The sequence below is a fragment of the Jaculus jaculus genome, chromosome 2, assembly GCF_020740685.1.
Source record: "Jaculus jaculus isolate mJacJac1 chromosome 2, mJacJac1.mat.Y.cur, whole genome shotgun sequence".
Classification (NCBI taxonomy): domain Eukaryota; kingdom Metazoa; phylum Chordata; class Mammalia; order Rodentia; family Dipodidae; genus Jaculus; species Jaculus jaculus.
Genome location: NC_059103.1, coordinates 180599903 through 180622543, shown reverse-complemented (window position 1 = coordinate 180622543; position 22641 = coordinate 180599903). Strand labels below are relative to the sequence as shown.

At 40.1% G+C, this 22641-nt stretch overlaps 1 protein-coding gene across 13 annotated transcripts in view; it reads right to left on the bottom strand.

Moving 5' to 3' along the window:
- Positions 1-7017: 7017 nt before the first annotated feature.
- The window catches only part of LOC101604374 (protein SMG5-like), a 136601-nt gene continuing 120977 nt past the window's right edge, over positions 7018-22641 (bottom strand). For 11 of the 13 annotated variants that reach the window (XM_045142632.1, XM_045142631.1, XM_045142635.1 and 8 more), the window contains one exon: positions 7018-10426. In XM_045142632.1, coding sequence (XP_044998567.1) covers positions 7465-10426 — 2962 coding nt within the window. In that variant the 3' untranslated portion in view covers positions 7018-7464. Of the gene's footprint in view, positions 10427-11246; positions 11263-22641 lie in introns of all 13 variants that reach the window. The other 2 variants (XM_045142640.1, XM_045142639.1) reach the window with 1 other exon arrangement.

Below are 22641 nucleotides of genomic sequence, written 5' to 3'. Positions count from 1 at the left end.
AGATCTGTCTATTGATGATAGTGGGGTATTAAAGACTCTTACTGTTATTGCACTGTGGTTTATTTCTGTTTTATTGTCTAGTAAATTTTAATTTATAAAATTGGGTGCCCCTATGTTTGGTGCATAAAATTTGTGATTATAATATCCTCTTGCTGTATTGTTCCTTTAATGAGAATGAGATGGCATTATTTATCTTTTGGTTACAAGTCTATTTTGTCAAAAATCTGGACAGCCACTCCTGCTTGTTCCTTTTTTCCATTTGGTTGGAATTTCTTTTTCCATCCTTTCACTCCAGCTTTCTGATATGTGTCTTTTGATTGGAAAGTTAAGCTTATTGATATTCAGTTATAACTGTGAAGTGTGAGTTAATCCCAGTCATTAGAAGGTTTTTAGCATATGTTTATTTTTCTTATTTTGTCTTTGTATGCTTTTATGTCCATTCAAAATTTTGATTGTTTCTTTTTATCTTCTCATGTGCATGCTGGTTCATCTCCTGAGTGTGGAGTGTTCCATGCAATGTTCTCTGTTGGGCTGGCTTAGTGCTCATGAAGTCATAAAGGTAGTTTATATCATGAAAGGTTTTCCTTTCACTTACTATTATGAGAGATAATTTTGCTGTGTACATCAGTTTGGATTGGTAGCCATGGTCATTTAGCTTTTGAAATACTCCATTCCAAGTTCTTCTGTCTATAAGTGTTTTCCCCAAAAAGTCTGATGTAATTCTGATAGGATTAGCTCTTTATAAATAAAGAGCTGTTTTTATCTTACAGCTTTTAGTACTCTCTCCTTGTTTTCTGTGTTTAGAATTTTGGTAATTACGTGACATGAGTTGTCTCTTCTCTGGTCCTACCTATTTGGTGCCCTGTGCACCTCCTATACCTGGGTTGGTTTCTCTTTTGTAAGGTTGGGAAATTTTTCTTCAACAATTTTGTTGAAGGTACTCCCTATACCCTTGGCCTTTATTTCTTCCTCTTTCAGTGTGCCTGTGATCTGCATATTTGGTCTTTTTTAAAGTTTCCCAAACTTCCCTCATGCTCTGTTTGCACATGTTTTTGAACTTGACAGCGTTCTTGAAATTCCAGTCTAATTCCTTCATTCATCCTTTGAGTTCTTTAGTTTGCCTTGTTTTCAATTCTTTGAGCCAACCTCTGATTTATAATCTGAATGTTTATTATTTTATTTGAGAGAGAGAGATAGAAAGAAAGAGAGAGAGAGAGAGGATGGGCATGCCAGGACATCTAGTCACTGCAAACAAACTCCAGATGTATGTGTCACGTGTATCTGGCTTACATGGGTCCTGTGGAATTGAACCTGGGTCCTTTGGCTTTGCAGGCAAGTGACTTAACTGTTAAGCCATCTCTCCAGTCCTGTAATTTGAATTCATTTTGCCAATGTTCTTTTCATTTCCTTCAGCCATTCTTGGAGTTCCTGTTTGATTACTTTTTGACGAGTTTCTTCCATTCAGACATCCATTTGTTCATAGTCTCATTGAGTTCACTTAAAATGCTAGTTGACAATTCATTTTGAGCTTCTATGCATTTGTTTTTTTCTAATGTTTTATTATAGGCTTCCCTTGTGTGACTAGGTCATCCTGGTGGGGATCCCTTTGCTGCGTGTCATGTGTTGTCTGTTTTGCATGAGGGCTTGTCCATCTCAAGATCAGTTGTCTTATTGAGGTTTCAGCAATAGCAGCTGTTGTATAGCCTGTGTTGGCTGACCTCCCAGGCAGCAGCCCTGGAAAGGAGCCTCGCATTTGGCAGATACTCCTGTGCTCAGCAGACTCACAGACTCCCTTATATGTTTTATTGTCTTTATATAAATACTATATTAAGTTCATTCTTGTTGCTTTGGACAAATACATAACAAGTGTCAGGCTCAGATCTCCCTCTTCTTCCCCATTCAAAACTGAACCCTTCTTCAAAGGGTACCATTCCCATCTGCCCCACAGAAACCCAGATAACCTGGCTCCTTGAGCTTGAACTTCTACCAGCCCCCTCTCACTGGCCAGCCAGCCACACTATGATCAAGGGAAAAGACATGAAGGCCCTGCCTCCATTACCCTGCATCTCTTGCTCTGTTTGCCTTTGTGTCCATGTACATATTTATGTCTACCCCTGCTTTCCCTGCTCACATGAGCTCTTTTTCTTTATTGCATTCTCATTCTGTCTATATATCACTATCCCTGTACCTCTCTGTGCTCCCTTCCATTTCTTCTTTCCTGCAAGTGGGCAGTTCTTTTTCTTTCTCTAAATGTGCTGTCATGCCCCTGAGGCAGAAATGCTGCCATTGGAGCCTTTATGCTTGCTGAAAACACCTCAGCAGTGGACAATGGGCCCCTTCCTTTGCTTTTCCATTTTTTCTTCTTGGCTTGTCCCCAAGCTCACAAGTGCCCCCTTCCCATGGGTGCCTTTAACCAGTGTATTGCCCAGGAAGTTTTCTTGTCTAACCCAAACAGTGGTACCAGAGTCTCTTACCTCAGACCCAAACATCTGCAAGAAACAACTCCAGGGAGGAGAAGTTTATTTTGGCTCTGTCTTTGAAAACCAGGGAAAGCAAGGTAGTGGAAGTGACTCACAGATATGGCTGCCGGAGCAGGAGGCTGCTTGCTCACACCTCAGAAGACAACAATGAAAAAATGGAAAGGAAATGGAGAGTGGGAAATGCCAATGTTCAATTAGTTTTCTTCTTTTCCCTTTTCTACTCACTCCAGATCCAAGCCCATAGGATCTTCCCCATCAGTTATTTCTTTCTGGAAAAACACTTAGAGATACATCCAAAAGTTTGCTTCATTAATAGTCTAAGTATTTCTTTATACAAGTAAGTTGGCAATTGAAATTAATCATCACAATATCAAAATATTTATATCTTTATTTAAAGTATCTAAAAGTATTATTATATTATCATTTATCATGCCTCCTTACAACTTTGAAATATTGGTACTATTTTGATATTTCAATGCTTAACATTTATTTAAAAAATATATAAATTATTTGTTCAGTGGAAAATTTATGACATAATGCATAAGCCTCTAGGACTTATTGATCAGCCTCACACAAATACTACTATTTTGGTACTAGACCAGTTAATATGGTAATTTTGGTTTATCTCACTCTTTATATAATGATGTAGAAAAGAAAAAGCTATGTGTCTCAGCAAACAAACTTTCATCCACAGTCCCACAGGCCTAGGCTAAAAGACTGAGCCACTTTTTTTTTCACCATTTCTGATATTTTCATGCATGTGTACAATGTATTTTCATCTTATTCCCTCCAATTACTCACACTAATTCCCATCCCCCTTACATTAGTTCCCTTCTTATTCCCTGTTAACTTCCATCTTACTTTTATGCCCACTGTGTTAAATTAGGGTTGCTTGCATGATAATTCAGGGAAAGGAAGTTACAATGGAATGGACAATTCACCAGTGGCTACAGCACTGATGAACCTGACTCTCCTTCCAGCAGCCATTAGTTGCTGCTAGCTACGTCATGCCAAAAGTGCTATGCAAGCTATTGGAGGAGAAAATCAATAATCCTGTCCACTTGTGAACCCTGTGTATTCCACAACAAACCTTCCAGGAAGGATATACTTACTGGTGCAATATTGGCACAAATGTTATCAGAATAACCAACCACTTTCTGATTGTTTTTGAGGCTTGCTCTATAGGAGAGATTTCATGCCTGGTACTATAAACCTGACCAAAAGCCTATGGCTAGGGACATAGGCTCTATGGGGAAACATACTACTGCAGGAATGCTAAACAGGAGCATGTCAAATTGCCTTCTAAGTATGTATATTTTCCCCCATAGGTTAGTAGTGCTTGAAGCTTCAACCACAGATGTTTCTTATTGCAATGGGCCTTGGTTAATGCAGATATACATAGCAAAATTGCTGAGAATAAGTGACTACTAGTGTGAAATCAGTCTCAAACAGGACATTTAAGCTAGGCATGGTGGTGCATGTCTTTAATTCCAGCACTCCACTCAAGAGGCAGAGGTAGGAGGATTGCGGTTCAAGGTCAGTCAGAGATTACATAATGAATTCCAGGTGAGCCCCGGCTACAAGAAGATGCTACCTCAGGAAACACACACACACACACACACACACACACACACACACACACACACAAAGAAAAATAGGACATAGGACATAAAACATCTATACCACCTGTCCAAGGCTCAGAGAACCTTGTGGAAAAGGGGACAGAAAGAGTTTGAGAGCAGTAGAATGCACAGGAGGGTTGTGAAAGACTATCTGGGTACAACATGCCCATTATGCTAATGAACTCGCAGGATCTGTGGTCTCCTGAACTATGGAGCCTGCCAGTACCTCCCTTCAGTGGGAGAAAGATAATGAGACATGACACCAGAATAGCTAATGGCAGGAACAAAGGTTCAAACTCAGCTCCATCTCAGCTTCTTTGTGTTCTGAAGCTGCAATGTGTGGTGTCTTCAACAATAGCAATTACCATCTAGATTTTGTAGGCAACCAAGAGCAATGGCAATAGCCTGTATTGTTTTAAGAGCCTCTATAGTATCTCACCAATAATGCATTGGGAGGTTTCTCATCCCTGGCACTGGAACTTACAGTTAATAACCTATGGTTTACAGTATCAACTTTGTCTCCCCATATGTGCAACCTTTGATCAAAGTTTTTGAAAAATTTATATTTTAATTGGCTTACCATGGTATTTTACTTAACAAATTGGCAAGGCAAAAGGGATTTTCTGTATTGAATACAGTGAAATACGTACATTCAATCTTACAAAGAAGAATTCCTACCACCTATCTGGAGGTCAGTTTAGTCTTATCATTATCAGTTAGCATAATTTTTAGAATCATTAGGGCTATAATCCTTACTTATCCTTACTTTAGTAATTCTACCTTTGGGAATTTGCTCTAATGATCAAGGTAACATGCAACATTGTATTTGCATTATTTATAACACAAAAAGGAACTTAAAATGCCAAAGAAAAGGGGAATTATTATGTACATATGGCATACCCCTGTGATGATCATTTTAAAAATAAAAATAGATGAACAAATGATCACAATACACTTATGGGAAAAGATAAGCTATAAAACTTTATGTTTGTTCTCTGTTTGAAAATAAAGTATTCTCTAGGCAATAATTCTTTCTTTAAAAAAGTGTGTGTGGGTGGGTGGCCTTGAACTCATGGCAATCCTCTTATCTCTGCCTCTCTGATATGGAGATTAAAGGCGTGAGCCACCATACCTGACTAGAAAAGGTTCTTTTGTAGTGGGTGATTGTAAATGCAGAGATGCATAACTGTTCTAAGTGCTGAGAATAAGTGAATGCTCAGGAATGTCTCAGAAGGAGGGTTGTGACTTTCTTCTGGACATGGCATGGATGTTACAATTATGAACATCCAACAGTTGCGGTTATCTGCATGAGAGTAGGCCCATCAATACTCCATCAACGGTGGGGTAGGAGCTCATGAGGCTCCCTTTCGTGAGGAGTTCATGGTATTAATACTTGTTCAGGGAGCAGGAGTCATTTTATTCAGTGGTACAGCCAGTAGGTGCCCACACCCTACTAAATAACCTCGCACCCATGTTTACACAAGCACCCCTAATTAAACTCAGAGCAGAGCCATCACAGGAAAAAGACATGGAAGTAGGAAGGGGACTAGAGGATATTAAGGAACTAGTTAGGAAGAAAAAGGTCAGTGTGGGAAGGTGATGAGGGGTAAATATGATCCAAATATATTATGGGTATAAAATTGAACAAAAATAAAAAATAATTTCAAAAAAATTCGTTTTTAAAAGATGTTAGTAACTTATGGTCCTGGGGAGATGGTTCAGTGAATAAAGCACTTGCTACATCATTATGAGGACTCAAACTTGGATTTTCAACATGCATGAATGTTGTGACCCGCATGCCTGCCTGTACTGCCTGTAAACCCAAATTTCAGGAGGCAGAGACAGGGCATTGCTAGAAGAAGCTGAATAACTAGACTGACTGAGTCAGTGAGTTCTGGGTTCAGATGAAAGACCACACCCCAGTAAATAGAGAGCAATCTAGAAACACAACCATTGTCAACTTCTGGATTCATGAGCACGTACACTCATGCATGCACACCTGCATACCTGTATGAGCATACTCATGCAAACATGCATACATACACACAAAAGAAACAAAACAAGGAAGTGAACCAAAATTGTTAGCAACTTAAAGTAGTCTGAAAAGATGATTAGCTAATATGACTGCAGCTTGAAAACGATGTATACAAATATATACAAAAAATATGGAAGGGTACAAATAGAATAATAAGTGGTAATATTACAGTGAGATATTTGGGGTATTTCTTTTCTTTAGTTTGTTGAAAATATTTCAAATAAGTATAATAAAATGCAAACAGTTTGAAAATTATGGTCATGATGTGGCAAGAAGTTTAAGTGAGACATGAAATTGCAGGAAAATAAATATGAGTATAAGATAGGCGTGAGGGAGAAGCTCCATGTGGGACTCTCTGCTTCTGAGCAAGTGGAACAAAGCTCAGTGTATGAGGAGGAGGAAGATAAGGGGACCACAAACACCTCCATGATTTGAGCTCCTTACTGGGTGCTGAGTGTGGCCTAGACATGTGGGGGCTGGCTACGGGAAGAACTCTGGAAATTAACAAAAGGAAAGAGGCTGATATTAATGCTTATAACAGATTTTAGTCAGAATAATGTAGACTTTAACTTCACACAGTATCAATAGGACATAGGTCTGTTTTGCTAACTATAAGAATAGAGTGATTTCCTGGAGAATACATAAAATGGGAAATTGAAGAGAGCTCCCAAATGAAATCTAAGAGCCAGAGAAAAAGGAAAAGACAATTTCACAGTAATCAAAGTTGTAATTTTTGAGCAGATGTAGGGCAAAAATGCCAATATTATACCATGAAATATGCATTTCTGAGTTACCCAGAGTCTGCCAATTCCTGGGGCTATTGATATCCTGCTTAGTTAAATGTGGCCAGGAGCATCAATAAAACTCGTCACCAGAATCATGAAATTTTAACTGTATGTTTATTGAGTTTCACAGATGGCAGAGGCATGCCTTCAATAGTAGGCATGGCCTCATCCTAATAAAACACCGTATGTAAAATCTCATGTCACAAAACAAAGCTAAGCAAGTTACATTAAGTCCACAATGCTATACTTTTATGTGGGAAAGATTTTTTTAACATGTTGCTTTACTATAAGATCACTGAACACTGAGTTCATCTTGGGTTTTTTGTTTTGTTTTGTTTTCAGAGAAAACATGGAAACAAGCCAAGAAGACAAAGAGGGAAACAGTAAGGTCTCCAGGAGCTATTACACTATAAGTCTTCCTGTGGGTAGATGCAGGTACTCATTTACACAATGCCTACCTCAGCGTCAGTGCTTACAAAAGAAATATAATGAGTTTCAGCCATACTGGCCGAAGAAGGTGGAACAAGACAGATGTGAACACGTCAACTGATGACCTTCCATTCTCTGTGGAAGCCCAGGATGTTCTTGATCTCGACACCAGCTTCAGTGGCCATCCCCAGCACCAGCTGCAGTGGGTAGGAGAAATTCCTGGGGTTATCCAAACAGACACCAGTGATGATAGTCACCATACTGCTGGGATCTGGTGTTCCTGGCCTCGATGTGTCCAGCAGCCCTTGGCAGAAGTCAAGAATGTTGTAGAGGTCCCAGGCATCCGAGTCTGCCCTGGTCATCCTAGGTCTCAGCAGTCTCTTGGATACAAAGGACTGGCAGAGAATGTACTGGTTTCTCCTCTTCAGCTCATCCTCTAGGAAGGCAATGGCCTCCAAGGCCCTGCTGTCTTCCCCCCTCAGAATGTACAGCGTGTCCACCACAATCTTGGGTATGATGAGAAAAAACTTACCACTGGTGGCGAGTTGTTGGATGACGAGAAGATGTTCACAGAGGGCCCTGGGGTCAGGGAATAAGTAAGGAGTCAAAGCTGACCGAGTCTGGGGACCCCTCAGGGTTTTCTCTAGCAACGCCACCTCACGCTGAAGCCAGAGCTGAACAATGTCTTTGGAAAACCTGATCCTGGCAGTTTCCCTTGGAAGCTGCTCAGAGGGGTTTTCTGATCTTTCAGTGCTGCTCACAAAGACACCTAGCTTAGAGTCAAACCTCAAGAGCTGTCCGGGAAGTCTGGTTGCAAAGTGGCCAAAACTTCTGAGGAAACATATGCGCACAATGGCTTCCTCCTGGACGCTGAGCGAAGGCAGCTCCGGCTCTGAGCCCGAGCTCTCCTGGGAGGCTTTGGCTGGTGTCTGCTGGAGCACAGCAGTGTCCTCGGGAAGCTGCAGGAACCTGGGAGCATGTGGCTGCTGAAAGCTCCGCAGAAGGTTCTGCAAATGATGGGACAGGCCGAGACCAGGCTGCTGAAGGTCTCCCATGGAGGGCAGCAGGTTCAGCAGCACACAGAGATGGTCCCACAGGCTAAGAGAGCTCCGCAAGTGTGGTGAAAGGAGACCGTGGTTGCTGCGGAGCCAGCTCAGGATCACTTTGATGATGGGCAGCAGCCCCTCCGCAGACAAGATCTCCAGTTTCCTTCGAATGCTCTGAAGATCGCTGTGACACTGGCCGATGGCCGGCTGCTGCCCCACACAGGAACGCGTATGGAACTCTGTGTCAGGAAAGCCACTCACATCGCCCTCAGTGCCAGAACTGCTGAGGTCAGGGCTCAGATCAGACTGGGGTGGCACAACACTGTGACTAATGACAGGAGCCATGTGCAAGCCGTGTTTACTGGGGAGCTTTTGGCTCAATGGAGCTGGCTGCTTGGCAGAAATAGTTGTTTTCAAGAGCTCTAAGAGTCTGTTGGGAGGTGTAAATGCCTTCAGCTTACTCCTGGAGTCAGCAGCTTTTGGTGTGGCTCTGACTCCATGTTCCTGCGTTGCTGATGGCGTCAGGGAACAACTCCCTTCTTCATCACTTGTATCTGAGTATGAAGTTTCACTACTTGTGTCTGAGTGACCCTGGGAACTTAAGAAAGTATTTTCCTCATCCTCTGTCTCATCTGAGTCACAGCAAGAATGAAAACTGGCCTCAGAGTTGTAACCCTCACTAGACACACAGGACCATGTATGGCTTCTCTGGGGTTTGCTGAGGGGGAGCCTGACCTCTCCTGTATCTTTCTTCCAGGATCCATGCCTCGGGGGAGCCACCTCTGGAGTCAGCTTCTCCTTGTGCAGCTGAGCATGGATTCGTGTATTCACGTGTTGAATTAGATGAGAGAAAAGTGTCAAAGTGAACATGACTGCTGGCTTGTGCTGTTTTGAGCCCGTTTTCCTTAGGCTGTGCACATTCATGAGGCAAAGAACCACCATGTGGGAGATGAGGAAGTCCGGGAGAAACAGGTAGCCTTTTGGGGCCTTCCCTTCTGTGGAAGCTTGGCACTGGCCAGACGGGCATGGTCGGTAGGCAAGACAGAGACGAAAGTCTTCTAGAACCAGCTGACACAGGGCTATTAACCTGGCGGCTTTGAATTTCCTCTGGGGCTGGAGGAGGCTCTGAAGGTAGAGGAAGCTGACCAGCAGCCTTTTGTTGTCCCAGCACTGCCGCTGGCTGCGAGACAGGACCCTCCCCCGGTACCTTTCCAGACAGCTGTACCTTTCCCCAGCTCGGTCATAGAGACGTTTCAGGTTCCAAGCCGCCCCTTTGAAAGGCACTTCTGAGTGGAGACAGCACTGATAGAAGTATGTGGCTTCAAGGTCATAGTATTTGCTTCCCACTAGAGCTCCCAACTGGTTGAAAGGCATTCCCATGCGTGGGGCCACTGACAGGGCTCGGTAATAGCATCTCTCTGCCAAGTTCTTGGTGTCCATGTCTAGGAACTCATTCTGGTAGCGGAACAAGTCTCCAAGGTAGAGCAGACAGCGATGGCAGGCCATGCGGGCCCAGGTGGTCTCTTCCTCTGACGCAGGTCCTGCTTTCTGACAGCCAATCAAGCGGATTGTGCTGTGGGGCCAGTCGATGTAGCTCTGCAGCCTCAGTTCGTAGTGACCCTGAAGGAACAGGAAGAGATGCTCATAGAACTTGAGGCCGCCCATCAGGTGGGCCTGCAAAGGGCCTCCCCAGTGTCTGAACGTGTCTGTGTGCTTCCTGTTGGCCTTCATGAGCAACATGAAGATGTCAGAGTACATTTTCCTCCACAACAGCTCTTCTGCCTTCCGTCCATAGGCCACCGGGTGCAGAAACATGAGCTTAATGCAGGCTTGCTGAACCACTTCTCTGAGTGCCTGCATGTGCGGCTTGAACACCTCTTTGTGGGCATTTGCTCTCCGAAGGAAAAGATCCAGGTGCTGAGCTGCTGAGCAAACCTCTTGGTAGAGGAGTTGGGCCTGCACAGGGTCTCCCTGGCTTCTCTCCATGAGGATTTGTGCTCCTGTGTTTCCAAAGATGCTGCAGTGTTTCCTGAGAACACACAGAAACTGCCCATCAGCACTCATTCACCAAGACTGACGTCAGGACAACCAGAACAATAAAAGGACATATCAATAAGCCCCTTTAGACACGGCAGTAGTAGGTCTTGCTTGTCCTTCCGCCCTCAGTTTAAACACCCTGCCTGCTAGAAAGCTCACCTTCCCTCTTCAAGTTACACTATGTGCCTCTTCATTTGCATTTGGGATTCTGAGACTCAACTGGTTGTGAATTTTTCTCATGTTTCTCCTATCAGGGCACATGTATTATTACCTATCTTTTCCTCCTAACTCTCAAAGTTCCCCAAAGATATAATGTGAGCCAACCGCACCATTTCCCCTAATATCTAAGAATGCTTACTTCAAGTGGATACTCAGTAAAGTATAAAGGTCATTCCCAATGCTGGTTCCTTGAGAATGCTTTTCAATTCCATGTTTACAAGAAAACAAACACTCTATTTTACTAGTTAAGATGCATGTCTAAAGAGAGGATAACATGATGGTTACATGATCATATTACAGTATGTTCATATATTAAACTTCGCAACATGTATCTAAAAGTGAAATATATTTTTTGTGATTCCCTGTAACTGTAATACAAAGCTGTAACACAAAAGGAAATCATCCCATATCAAAACTTAAATTTAGTGGCGATAAATTCTTTGGAGAATTAAACTTAGAATATAGTTAAATATATTTATAATGTAAATATAATAAATAAATGTAATACTATTTAATTAAAAACATCAAATTAATTACCTATGAGTAGAATTTGCTTTTAGAATACAGGATAGAGGGAAAATACAAATACATACCTTTTGTGCAGTATCTCTACAAAAGAAAATACAAAGAATCAACACAAAAGAAAATATTCTGCTTTCATAATAAATACAAAACAAAGTAAAAGAACTAAAAGTACAGTTCAGTGATAAGGCATATGCTTAGCATTCTCAAGGATCTGGGTTTCATCCCCACACAAGAAGAGAAGGAAGAGGAGGAAGAAGAAGATGAGAAGAAAGCAAATTAAAACAAACTTGAGGTAACAATTAAATTCTATCAAAATATTAAAAAATGTCTTAAATATTTAATGTTCACGGCCTTGGCAAAACTTTCATAAACAGCTGGCACCATTAAAACCTTTTCTTTTACTTATAAAAACACTTATGTTCATGATCTTTTACCTAACAACCCTATTCATAAGTGATTTTTCTTAGACATTGCTACCAAAAAACAAACCTACATAAATAAGAGGCCCATCTCAAATATATCTCTAATAAAGTAACAAAAAGGAACTATGGGGCTGGAGGGATTTCTTAGTGGTTAAGATACTTGCCTGCAAGGCTAAGGACCTATGTTTGACTTTTCAGATCCCACATGAGCCAGGTGCACAAGGTGACACAAGAGCACAAGCTCACACATCTGGAGTTCGGTTACAGCGGCTGGAGGCCCTGGCATGCCAGTTCTCTCCCTCTCTCTCTCTGTCTTGCATTTAAAAAAAGGCCAGTATGGGCTGGAGAGATGGCTTAGCGGTTAAGCGCTTGCCTGTGAAGCCTAAGGACCCCGGTTCGAGGCTCGGTTCCCCAGGTCCCACGTTAGCCAGATGCACAAGGGGGCGCATGCGTCTGGAGTTCGTTTGCAGAGGCTGGAAGCCCTGGCCCGCCCATTCTCTCTCTCTCCCTCTATCTGTCTTTCTCTCTGTGTCTGTTGCTCTCAAATAAATAAATAAATAAATAAATAAATAAATAAATAAATAAATAAAATTTTAAAAAAAGGCCAGTATGTTGGGATTACCTAAAAAAAAAAAAAAGGAATGATGGGAATTGAAATTAAAATAAATAATCTAAAATAAACGAATTGCTCATATACATGTATATATAGAACAATTATTAAAGCTAGTAAAATTTATAATTATGTCGAGTTATGAAAATAATTACTTGGAAAAGAGTAGAATATAAAATAATGTATACAATGAAAACTTGCATCTTTAAAAATAGAGCTGGGGTGGTGGGACACACCTTTAATCCCAGCACTCCAGAGGCATAAGTAGGAGGACTGCCATGAGTGTGAGACCAGTCTGAGACTACATAGTGAGTTACAGGTCATCCTGAGCTAGAGTGAGACCCTACCTCAAAAAAAAAAAAAAACCACAAAAACTAAAATATAACATCAAAATTAGAAGATGTTGATGAATAAACATGCATTACCCTCCAAAAGATCTATACTGCTGTCACTATCATACAGCCTACTGAAACTCCTTAGTTTCTATAATTTACGAATCTATATATTTGAAGGACTGGTACTAGAGACAAAATAGTAATTAAATACATGTTCCAAAACTATGAGGGCTGGACCTGGTGCACACATGTAATCCCAGTTACTAGGGAGTCTAAGATATAAGAATCACAAATTCAAAGCCAGCCAGGCTTTTTTCAGCAAGACTTTGTCTCAAAATGAAAAGTAAAAACGTGCTGAGGGCATAGTCCAGTGCCTGTCTAGCATGTGTGAAGCCCTGGGTCCATCTGCAGCACCTCAAGTATTAAAAAAGTGACTGGATAAACGAAGCTTCAATTGAGTAACTGGAACAAATAGTCTTGAGTGTCAAGAAAAGAAGACTAGGGCTGGTGAGATGGCTTAGCGGTTAAGTGCTTGCCTGTGAAGCCTAAGGACCCCGGTTCGAGGCTCGGTTCCCCAGGTCCCACGTTAGCCAGATGCACAAGGGGGCGCACGCGTCTGGAGTTCGTTTGCAGAGGCTGGAAGCCCTGGCCCGCCCATTCTCTCTCTCTCCCTCTATCTGTCTTTCTCTCTGTGTCTGTTGCTCTCAAATTAATAAATTAAAAAAAAATTAAAAAATTAAAAAAAAAAAAGAAAAGAAGACTACATGAATACATGCATCATCCGTGCAGCACACGTGAAGCTACAGCAGCTGGAATCTGTGACTCAGCTGGGGAAGTTGAGAGGAAAGAGCGGCGCAGGCAGAGCAGGATGCAGGGACGTGGCAAAGCTCCGGAGCACCAGGCCTCTTGCCAGGGCGTGGTGAGCCTGGCTTCTCCTGATTCTGAGAGTATGGACTAGGGAGATGGAAAATTGGTAAAATAACTAAATAAGTATCTAGAGAGGATGGGCCTGTGATAGATGGAAGCCCACACATACACACACACACATACACACATACACACACAATTTTTCTAAACTAAAATCTAGCTTTTTATTAAGCCTTAAATTCAGAAGCAAGAAGGTACAAGGTAAAGAAGAAAATTTTAAACTTCCAAATGTACTAGAATATTTTGGAGAAACAGACCTCACTGCAAAGCTCTCAAAGAACTGAGAATTGACCAAATAATTTATTTGCTTTTCTCCCTTCCCCTGTCCTCAAATGACACCTTTTGACCTCAGGTTAAAATGCTCATTGACTTTCAAAAGTCCTATATCCAGAGTCACCCACCAACATTTGCTCTGAGTTCACATTGTGCATGGAGTTCTCCTCCCCCAGCCAACTCTGATACAAGGATCAGATATTTCGACAATTTTATAGTCTTTATAACCCTGAGGTAGAGTTAAACATGGATAGAAGTATACTTAGGTTACTCAAAATGTATAGATACAAGTGAATCTAGAAAGAAACCCAGTTATAGGATGTCATCAAATTTTTGACTAAATAACTAACTCTGTAAGAACCATAAACAACCCTTAAATAGAAGTGAAAGATTTCTACAGTAAAAATATTAAAACACTGAGGCAGACATGAGAAGATGGAAAGAAGCCCCCATGCTCATGGACTGGGACTACTAATGTCATGAAAATGACCAAAGCCAATATACAGATCTAATGCAATTCCAATCTAAATTCTTACACTCTTCTTCACAGAAATACAAAAAAAAAAAAAATTCTCAAAATTCATATGGAAGTATAAAAGGCCTAGGATAGCCAAAAGTATCCTCAGCAACAAGAAAACTGCTGTTGCTATTACCATGCCTGATTTCAATATGTACTACAAAGCCATAGCAATAAAAACAACATGGTACTCGCAAACAAACAGACACATAGATCAATGGAATAGAACAGAAGAACTGAGTAAAAATTAAATTAACTACAGTCAGTCACCAGATCTTTGACAAAGAGGGCAAAAATGCACACTGGAGGAAAGAGCATTTTCAACAAATGATGCTGGAAAAACAGACGACCACGTGTGGAAGAATTAATTTAGACCCTTTTCTCTCATCCTGAACAAAATCAATTCCAAATAGATCAAAGATCTCAACATAAGACCCTAAACTGTGGAACAACAAGATGAGAAAGTAAGGATAACACTGCAAGATATAAACATAGGGAAAGCCTCTCAGAATAAGACCCCACTAGCCCAGGGAATAAGAAAACCACTCAATCATTGTTATCTTATGAAATGCTTAGTAAACCATCAACAGAGTCAATAGACAACCTGTAGAAGGGAAGAAAATATTTTCAAGCTACCCATTTCACAGAGGTTTAATATCTAGAATAAACAAAAAAAAAAAAACCCTCAAAAAACTAAACATTAAAAAAATCTAATCAACACACTAACAAAATGTGGGAGGGAACTTGAGAGTTTTCAAAGAAATACAAATAGCCAAAAACATCTAAGAAAATGTTCATCATTATAGTCATCAGGGGATGCAAATTAAAACTACTTTGATATTCCATCTTACTCTGATCAGAATGGCTACTGTCAAAAAATAAAATGACAACAAATGCTGATGAAGGTTTTAGGAAAGAGGTACCCTCAATCACTGTTGGTGGGAATACAAACTTGTACAGCCACTTTGGAAATCAGTACGAAGATTCCTCAAGAATCTAAAAATAGATTTACCATTTGACCCGACTGTACCACTCCTGGGCAAATAACCTTAAGACTCTTCTCCTTATTATAGACACACTTGCTCAGTCATGTTTGTTGCTGCTCTATTCACACTAGCTAGGAAATGGAATCAGCCCAGATGTCCAATTGATGAATGGATAATGAAGATTTGGTAAGTATACATAATAGAGTTTTATTTAGCAGTAAAGAAAAAAATTATGAAATTTGCAGGAAAATGGATGTACCCAGAAAAATTTATACTAAGTGAGGTTATCCAGGCTCAGAATGACAAACATTGCATGTTCTCTTTCATATACAGACCCCAACATGGAATTGTTTGATTTGTTTATAAAGTATAGTAAGCATCAGTGGTTCTGGTTTGGAAGCTAAAATAAGGGTAGGAGAGAGGAGAAGCATGGAGTGATTAGAGGAGGGGATAATCGACAGGCAAGTGGAAGAGCAGAATACATAGGGTGGAAGGGTCTGGGGGGGGAGCAAGGGTAAAAGAGGAAGGGAATGGGGAAGATACACAAAACTAAGGTTGGAATGAATCAGTACTACAGAAACTTTAAAAGAGGGATATGGTGAAACAAAGAGGGAGAAAGAGATAGGGACAGATAGAGAGAGAGAGATTAGGACAAGGCTTTACCCTAAAATAGGCTGCTGATGGTAAATCCCAGTGCCAATATTGGTTTACCCCCACAGTGAACTGTTGGCTAGCAAGGCCTATGAAGCCTCCCAAACAAGGCAAGACATTATCAAAGCACTTGGTTACCCACTAAAACGAAATGGTAAGGCCCCAATGCTAGAGACATTGCAGGTTGCAGTCATAGGAAATTAAGAAGATTAAGCTGGGACTGAGATAGAAATCACCTCCTTGCTAGATAGGCCTCATACTGCTAGAAAGGGCCATGTGAGATGCTAGGGATAAAAGTCACCAACAATGTGGACAAATAGTGGATCCTGCAAGCTACAAAATCAACCAGCCAGGTAAGATGAACCTACTGGTGAAATAGTGGCAGATAGGTTATGCTCTGATTGGGTATGAGACCCATTCTTTGGGAAGGAATGCATGCCTGGTACTGGGAACCAAGTCAGAAGCTGTGGTGGTTTGTCCCCAATTGATGGTAGTTTGGAAGATAGAGCTTTGCTGGAGGAGGCATTTTGTTTGGAGCAAGCCTAGGGGTGACACAGCCAGCTCCCCATTGATAGAATCTGGCTTGGTCTCTTGCTTCTGTTTTCCACCTGCTATGGCAATGCGATAATCTTCATCTTTTTCCTGCCATCATGGAGAGTCCCCTTAAGTCTATAAGCCAAAAATAAATAACTCTCCTACCAGGATCTGCTTTTGGTCAAACGCTTTGTACCAGCAACAAGAAAGCAACTATAACAGAAGCCTATGGCTTGGAAGGTCATAGAACCTAGAGGGATGCTTTCACTGTTCTTTGGCTAAAAGTAGAGAGGTATGCCTGTCAAAAAGTCTTCTAAATGTCTTGATTTATCCTCTTAGGTCCCTGCTGTTTTCACACTTGGTTAGAGAATCTGCCAATTAATATCAAGGAGACCAAAGACCTATCAGAATGACATGAACAGAAGCTAAGAGTGTAGCACAGGATGAGTCATCCCTCTCTGTCACACCTACCAGAGGAAGAGTCAGGTTAAATAAGAGTGATGTACTCATGGCTAACCTGAGAACCTTCTATAGGGAGATGGTGGTGGTCACTGAGAAGATCCAAAGCTCATCAAAAGAGAAAGGCAGAGGTTGCTAAGAGCTCAATGCTAAAGAATGTTTAGAATCTGCCTTCCAAGTGTCAGGGGATATTGAAGAAGAAGCATAGGAAAGAATTTAAGAGGCACAGGGTGGGAAGGTATACTCTGAGGCATTGGCCACCTCACAATAACTGACTAGTGCACTCACAATTCCATAATGATTACCAAGAATTCAACTGAAGAAGGACCTCAGTGGAACAAGAACATGAGTGTAAAATGGGATATGAGGACATGGATGTATAATAGGGACATAAGAGGATAACCTAAAGGGAAGAAGACCAATTTTCAATAAGTTCAAATATTAAAATTCACAGTAAAAATTACTTCCTTAAAATAAAAGTCTTATGTAGGGGCTCAGGAGATGGCTCAGCTCTTAAAGGTACTTACTTGTAAACCTGCTAGCCTGAGTTCACTTCCCTGACACCCACATAAAGCCAGATGCAAAAGTGACATAATTCTGTTTCCAGTGCAGAACCAGAATCTGGAGGCTCAAAGTCAGCTAGACTGGGACACATGAAGTGGCAAAAACCAAACAACACCAAAGGAGACCCTGTCTCAAGCAAAATGGAAAGAGAGGTAAACACCCACAAGGTGTCCCCTCAGTCTTCCTGCATCTTCCATGCACATATCATACACAGACACACATAGACTAAAAAAAGAAGCCTTAAGTAACACACTTATAAGTGACAAAATGTAGAAAAGTTTTCTAAATGTAATCTTACCTCATTCAACTTGGGAAAATTATTCTCCAACATGTCCAGAAAACAGAAAACTTATCAGCTTGAATCTAATTTCTCAATCTTAAAATTCAAATTAATACATTTATAAATATTTATATTTTTTTCCAAATTCTGTAAGCAACTACAGAGTGCTGTGAAATTGGATCACTGCACTCCCCAATTTCATCTGCATGATACACAAAACAAAATATCTAGTGCTCTACATATCTGGGCATGAGCCTGTGGAGTGAAGATATATTTTTTCACAAACATTTCCAAATTCTTTAATTACTGAGAGGTGTGCATTTTCTCTGACTGGACAGGAAGATGACCTGATCCTGCCATACTTCAATCTAATGCCGATGTTTCATTTAACGTCTTACTTACTTCTAGAACCTCTTTTCTCCATTGAAGACTGTAGTGACACAAAGAGCATATCTTTTCCTACTGAAGTCCCAGGCCAGTCACAGTTTATTGAGGCCAGGTGTTCCCTGAAGTTTAAGAATCTTATTTATAAAAGAGATAAAATCAAATCACTTCATTGAGATAAGTTCAAACATGACTTTTTAAACCCTTCCTTGGTCTCACCAAAAGCTGGGCTCTTGGGGTTACTGCTGCTCAGCCTTCTTCTTCCCCAGGCTGAAATCTCACTACCCAGGCTCCCAAAGTCTCTACAGAAGTTCTCTACAAAAGTTCTCTACAGAACCAGCATCAGCTGGGCTCAAAGTAGCCAGCCAGTCTGACTCAGGATGCAAACTTAGGCAAGTAACACAGGATCAGGCATGACCATGAATATAGAGAGATATAAGGACATATAAAAATCAGAAACTGGGATGGAGGCATTTGCTTGCAAAGCCAGAGGATCCAGGATCAATTCCCCATGACCCATGTCAGCCATATGCACAAGGGGACGCACATGTCTGGAGTTCGTTTGCAGCGGCTGGAGGCCCTGGTGTGTCCATTTTGTCCCCCCCCCCACCTGTTTCTCTGTCAAATAAATAAAAATAAAATATTTTTTTAAAAAAGTAGAAATTGAGATAAGATAGACAAGTATCACAGAGCCAGGTGCAGTGCAGCACACCTATAATCCCAGCACTTCAGAGACCAACACACGAAGACTGAAAGCCTAGGCTATATGGTGAGACTGTGAGCAAACAAAAGGGTATAAAGGAAAGAGCATATTACAGAAATTAAAAATCATAAAACTATCATGCTGCATATGGTAGATATCTTGCAGTTCTTTAAAAATTAAAGTCAGCTATTTCTTTATAACCTAAATAGGTGGGAGGGTACATAGATTCCTTATAATAGCTGCATTCAGGGTTAAGCTGGGAAGGATCAGCTTTTTCCAACCATCTGAAAGTCACCTTTTCTCCTGGCACTAGATCTGCTTTGAGGATATTAGTTTCTATTATCTTGTAATGGCTAGCATGTTGCAGATGCCATGATACCTTCTGTATCTGGTATATTTTGCAGCTGCCTCTTATTTGGTGATCACTGTTTCTAAATAGTAGCAAAGAACAAGTCCCCAAAGATACTCCTGTGCCATAGCTTAAATCCAGAGAAAATCCATCATTAGCAGATACAGATATCTCAGAGAGCCCATCCTCGTAAAGCCACCACAATGAGAACGAGATTAAAGTTCATGATCAAGTCCCTGCCCTCACCTCACGTGTGTCTATGGCAGTGAGATAGAGACTCCACATTCCTAAACCACAGTGAGATAGAGACTCCACATTCCTAACCACAGTAGGGGCCACTCCTGGGTAAGAAACACTTTGGAAACCAAAAGAGAGACATGCAATTCACATTAAAAGGCTGGTGGAGGGCTGGAGAGGTGTCTCAGCAGTTAAGCCACTTGCCTGCAAAGCCTAATGATCCAGGTTTTGTTCCCTAGTACCCATGTAAAGACAGATGCACAGTGGTACATAGATCTGGAGTTCATTTGCAGTGGCTAGAGGCCCTGGAATGCCCTTTCTCTCTCATTCTGTCTCTTCTCTCTCTTTCTCTCTGCTTACAAATAAACAAATAAAAATATTTTAAAAATGTTTTTAAAAGGATGATAGAAATATCCCTCCTTTATGTGTCAATCAAAAATATATTTTAGGGGCTGGATAGATGTCTTAGCAGTTAAGGTGCTTGCTGGCAAAGCCAAAGGACCTAGGTTCAAATTCCCCAGTAACCACGTTCAGGAGGATGCACAAAGTGGTGTATGCATCTGGATTTGTCTGCAATGACTAGAGGCCCTGGCATGCCCATGCACTCTGTGTGCCTCTCCCTCTCTCTCAGAAATTTAAAAAAAAATGGCTGGAGATATGGCATAGTGTCTAAAACTGAGGATTTCAAAGTCTGATGGCCTGGGTTTGGATCCTCAGTACTATGTAAAGACAGATGCACAAAGCGATATGTCCATCTGGAGTTTGTTTAAAGTGGCAAGAGGCCCTGGTGTACCCATATTCACTCTGTTTATCTCTGTGTGTCTGTATCTCTCTCAAATAAATGAATAAATTAATATATATTATTTAAAATGATATATTATTCCATGAAAATAGTAACACAGGAGCTTCTTGTCTACACCTGGCCCAATACAATTATAAAAACCAGTTCTTTAGTAGTCTGAACAATTATGGGGATCAGAAAATCTTTTAAACCAAATATCCAAAATAAAACAAGACAAAGCAAACAAGAACTCATTGACAGAAACCTACTGAACATTAGCATCTTCTTCTTATGTCTTGGCCATCCTGTGCAAAGCCTACAGTCATAGAAACTATACTTCCAAAAGAAAAAGACTGACCCACAGGCATGACAGTTACATGAGTTTAACTGAGCCCTCTAGGCTGGATTTCTTACTTTCACAACCAAACTTTGTGCCAGTTAACTATTGAGATCTACATTTAAATTCAAATTATCTAAACTACCAACCCAGAATCATTTATATCACATGGAAAAGCAGCAAAATCACTGCAAAAAAAATAATATTTTTGACAAATATATATTTATATTTTATTAGGTATATTTTAAATATATGGATAACAAGTGAAGAAATGAATTAATAATTTTTAAATACCCATCAAGAATGCTAAACTCCCAAGTTCTTCACTAATTCTATCAAGTATTTAAAGAATATTTAATAGCAAATCTTCACAAGCTTTTCCAAGAAATCGAAGTAAGTGTTCTTCTTAACTCTGTCTGAAATCAAAACCACATGAAACTAAAGACCAAAATCTTTATACAATTATAATATAAAAATTCTCAAGAAAATATTACAAACTGAATCTATCAACTTTTAAAATCGTCGCATTGCATAACTAATGAAGACGTTTCTAAAAATGCAAGGCTATTGAACACCTGATAATAAACTAAGGCAACACACCATGTCACTATAAAAGAGCAGACACGTACTTTTGTCTCAGTAGTGTAGAATGGGCAATGGCAAATCTCAACAAGCACCTAAGATAAAAACACTCAGTAGAGCAAGGGTAGAAGGAAATGTGCCCACACTGACAAAGGCATCTACCAAAACAGCATCAGCAGTATCATAATTAATAGTGAGGGAATTAAACATGGCAAAGATGATCACTTTTACCACTACTGTTCAGCATTGTACTGGAAACTCTAGCCAGGAAAACAGGACACAGAAAATGATAGAGAACTATGTTCAGATGTCATGATCTTGTATATAGAGCCAGTAAATGAGCTCAGCAAGGTTTCAAAACAGAGTCTATTACACTTCTATATACTGTCAATGAACAATCCAAAAATGAAGTTAAGAAAATATTCTACATATTCTGAGCCTGATAGTTTATACCTATTATACTTGGAAGGAAGAAACAAAAAGATCAAAAGTTCAAGGCCAGTCTCAAGTACATATTGGGTTGAAGGTCAACCTGGGTAAAATTCTGAGTCTCTGTCTCAAAAAGCTAAAAGAAAATACTTTGTTTACAATAGTATCAACAAGAATAAACTATGTGTCAAAAATTTAGAGTATGTGTAAATTTTAACTAATTTGTATTAAATGTTGTTTAAGAGATCAAAGAAGAATGAAATAAATGGAAAGACACTCATACTTATGAATCAGAAGGTTTAATATTATGAGATGAGGATAATTTCTAAACTGATCTATACATTCAATCCTTTACCTATTAAAATCCCAGCTAATGTTCTTGTGAGAATTCTAAAGCCTACACTGCTACCAACATAGATTTGAGCAGACTATTTAGTGCTATAGCCCTTGATTTGCTTGCACAAAACTCTAGATTCACTCCTCATGAACACACACACACATACACACAAAGAAAAAAAATAGAGCACTTAAAATTACTGATCTTAAAATTCCAACAAAGCTATATTTATGAAGGGAGTATGCTAATGAAAAAAGAGACATATAGATCGACAAAATGGAAGAATGAAGAAATAAGTGTTTAAGTGTATAATTGTTTTCAAGGATGTTAATAAAAGTCAATGATGAAAGAATCAGCTTTACAACAAAGGGTGAGGAATAACTCTATGTTATATGCAAAGGAGTAAGTTGAAGCCCTTCCTTAGGCCAGTCATTTAAATGGATTATAGGCTCAATATTTATATATGTTTAAAGCTAAAACTCTAAAATTTTATTAAGAGAACCAAAGAGAAAATATTTTGGATACATGAATTTTTCTTAGATAGTATAAAAAATGGTGAGACCATACCAAAGTCTTATCAGGGAAGTTCTCATGAAATTAAAATGGAATCATATTTTTATGCCAAGCAAAGATTATTTGCTACTATTTTAGTCAAAATATTAAAATATAGTCCCAATGACAACACATTACTTTCCGAAGTTCTAGCTCTCAGCATTACTTCAGAAAATATATACCTAACTGAGTGGTATCTTTGTCTGGGCAATCT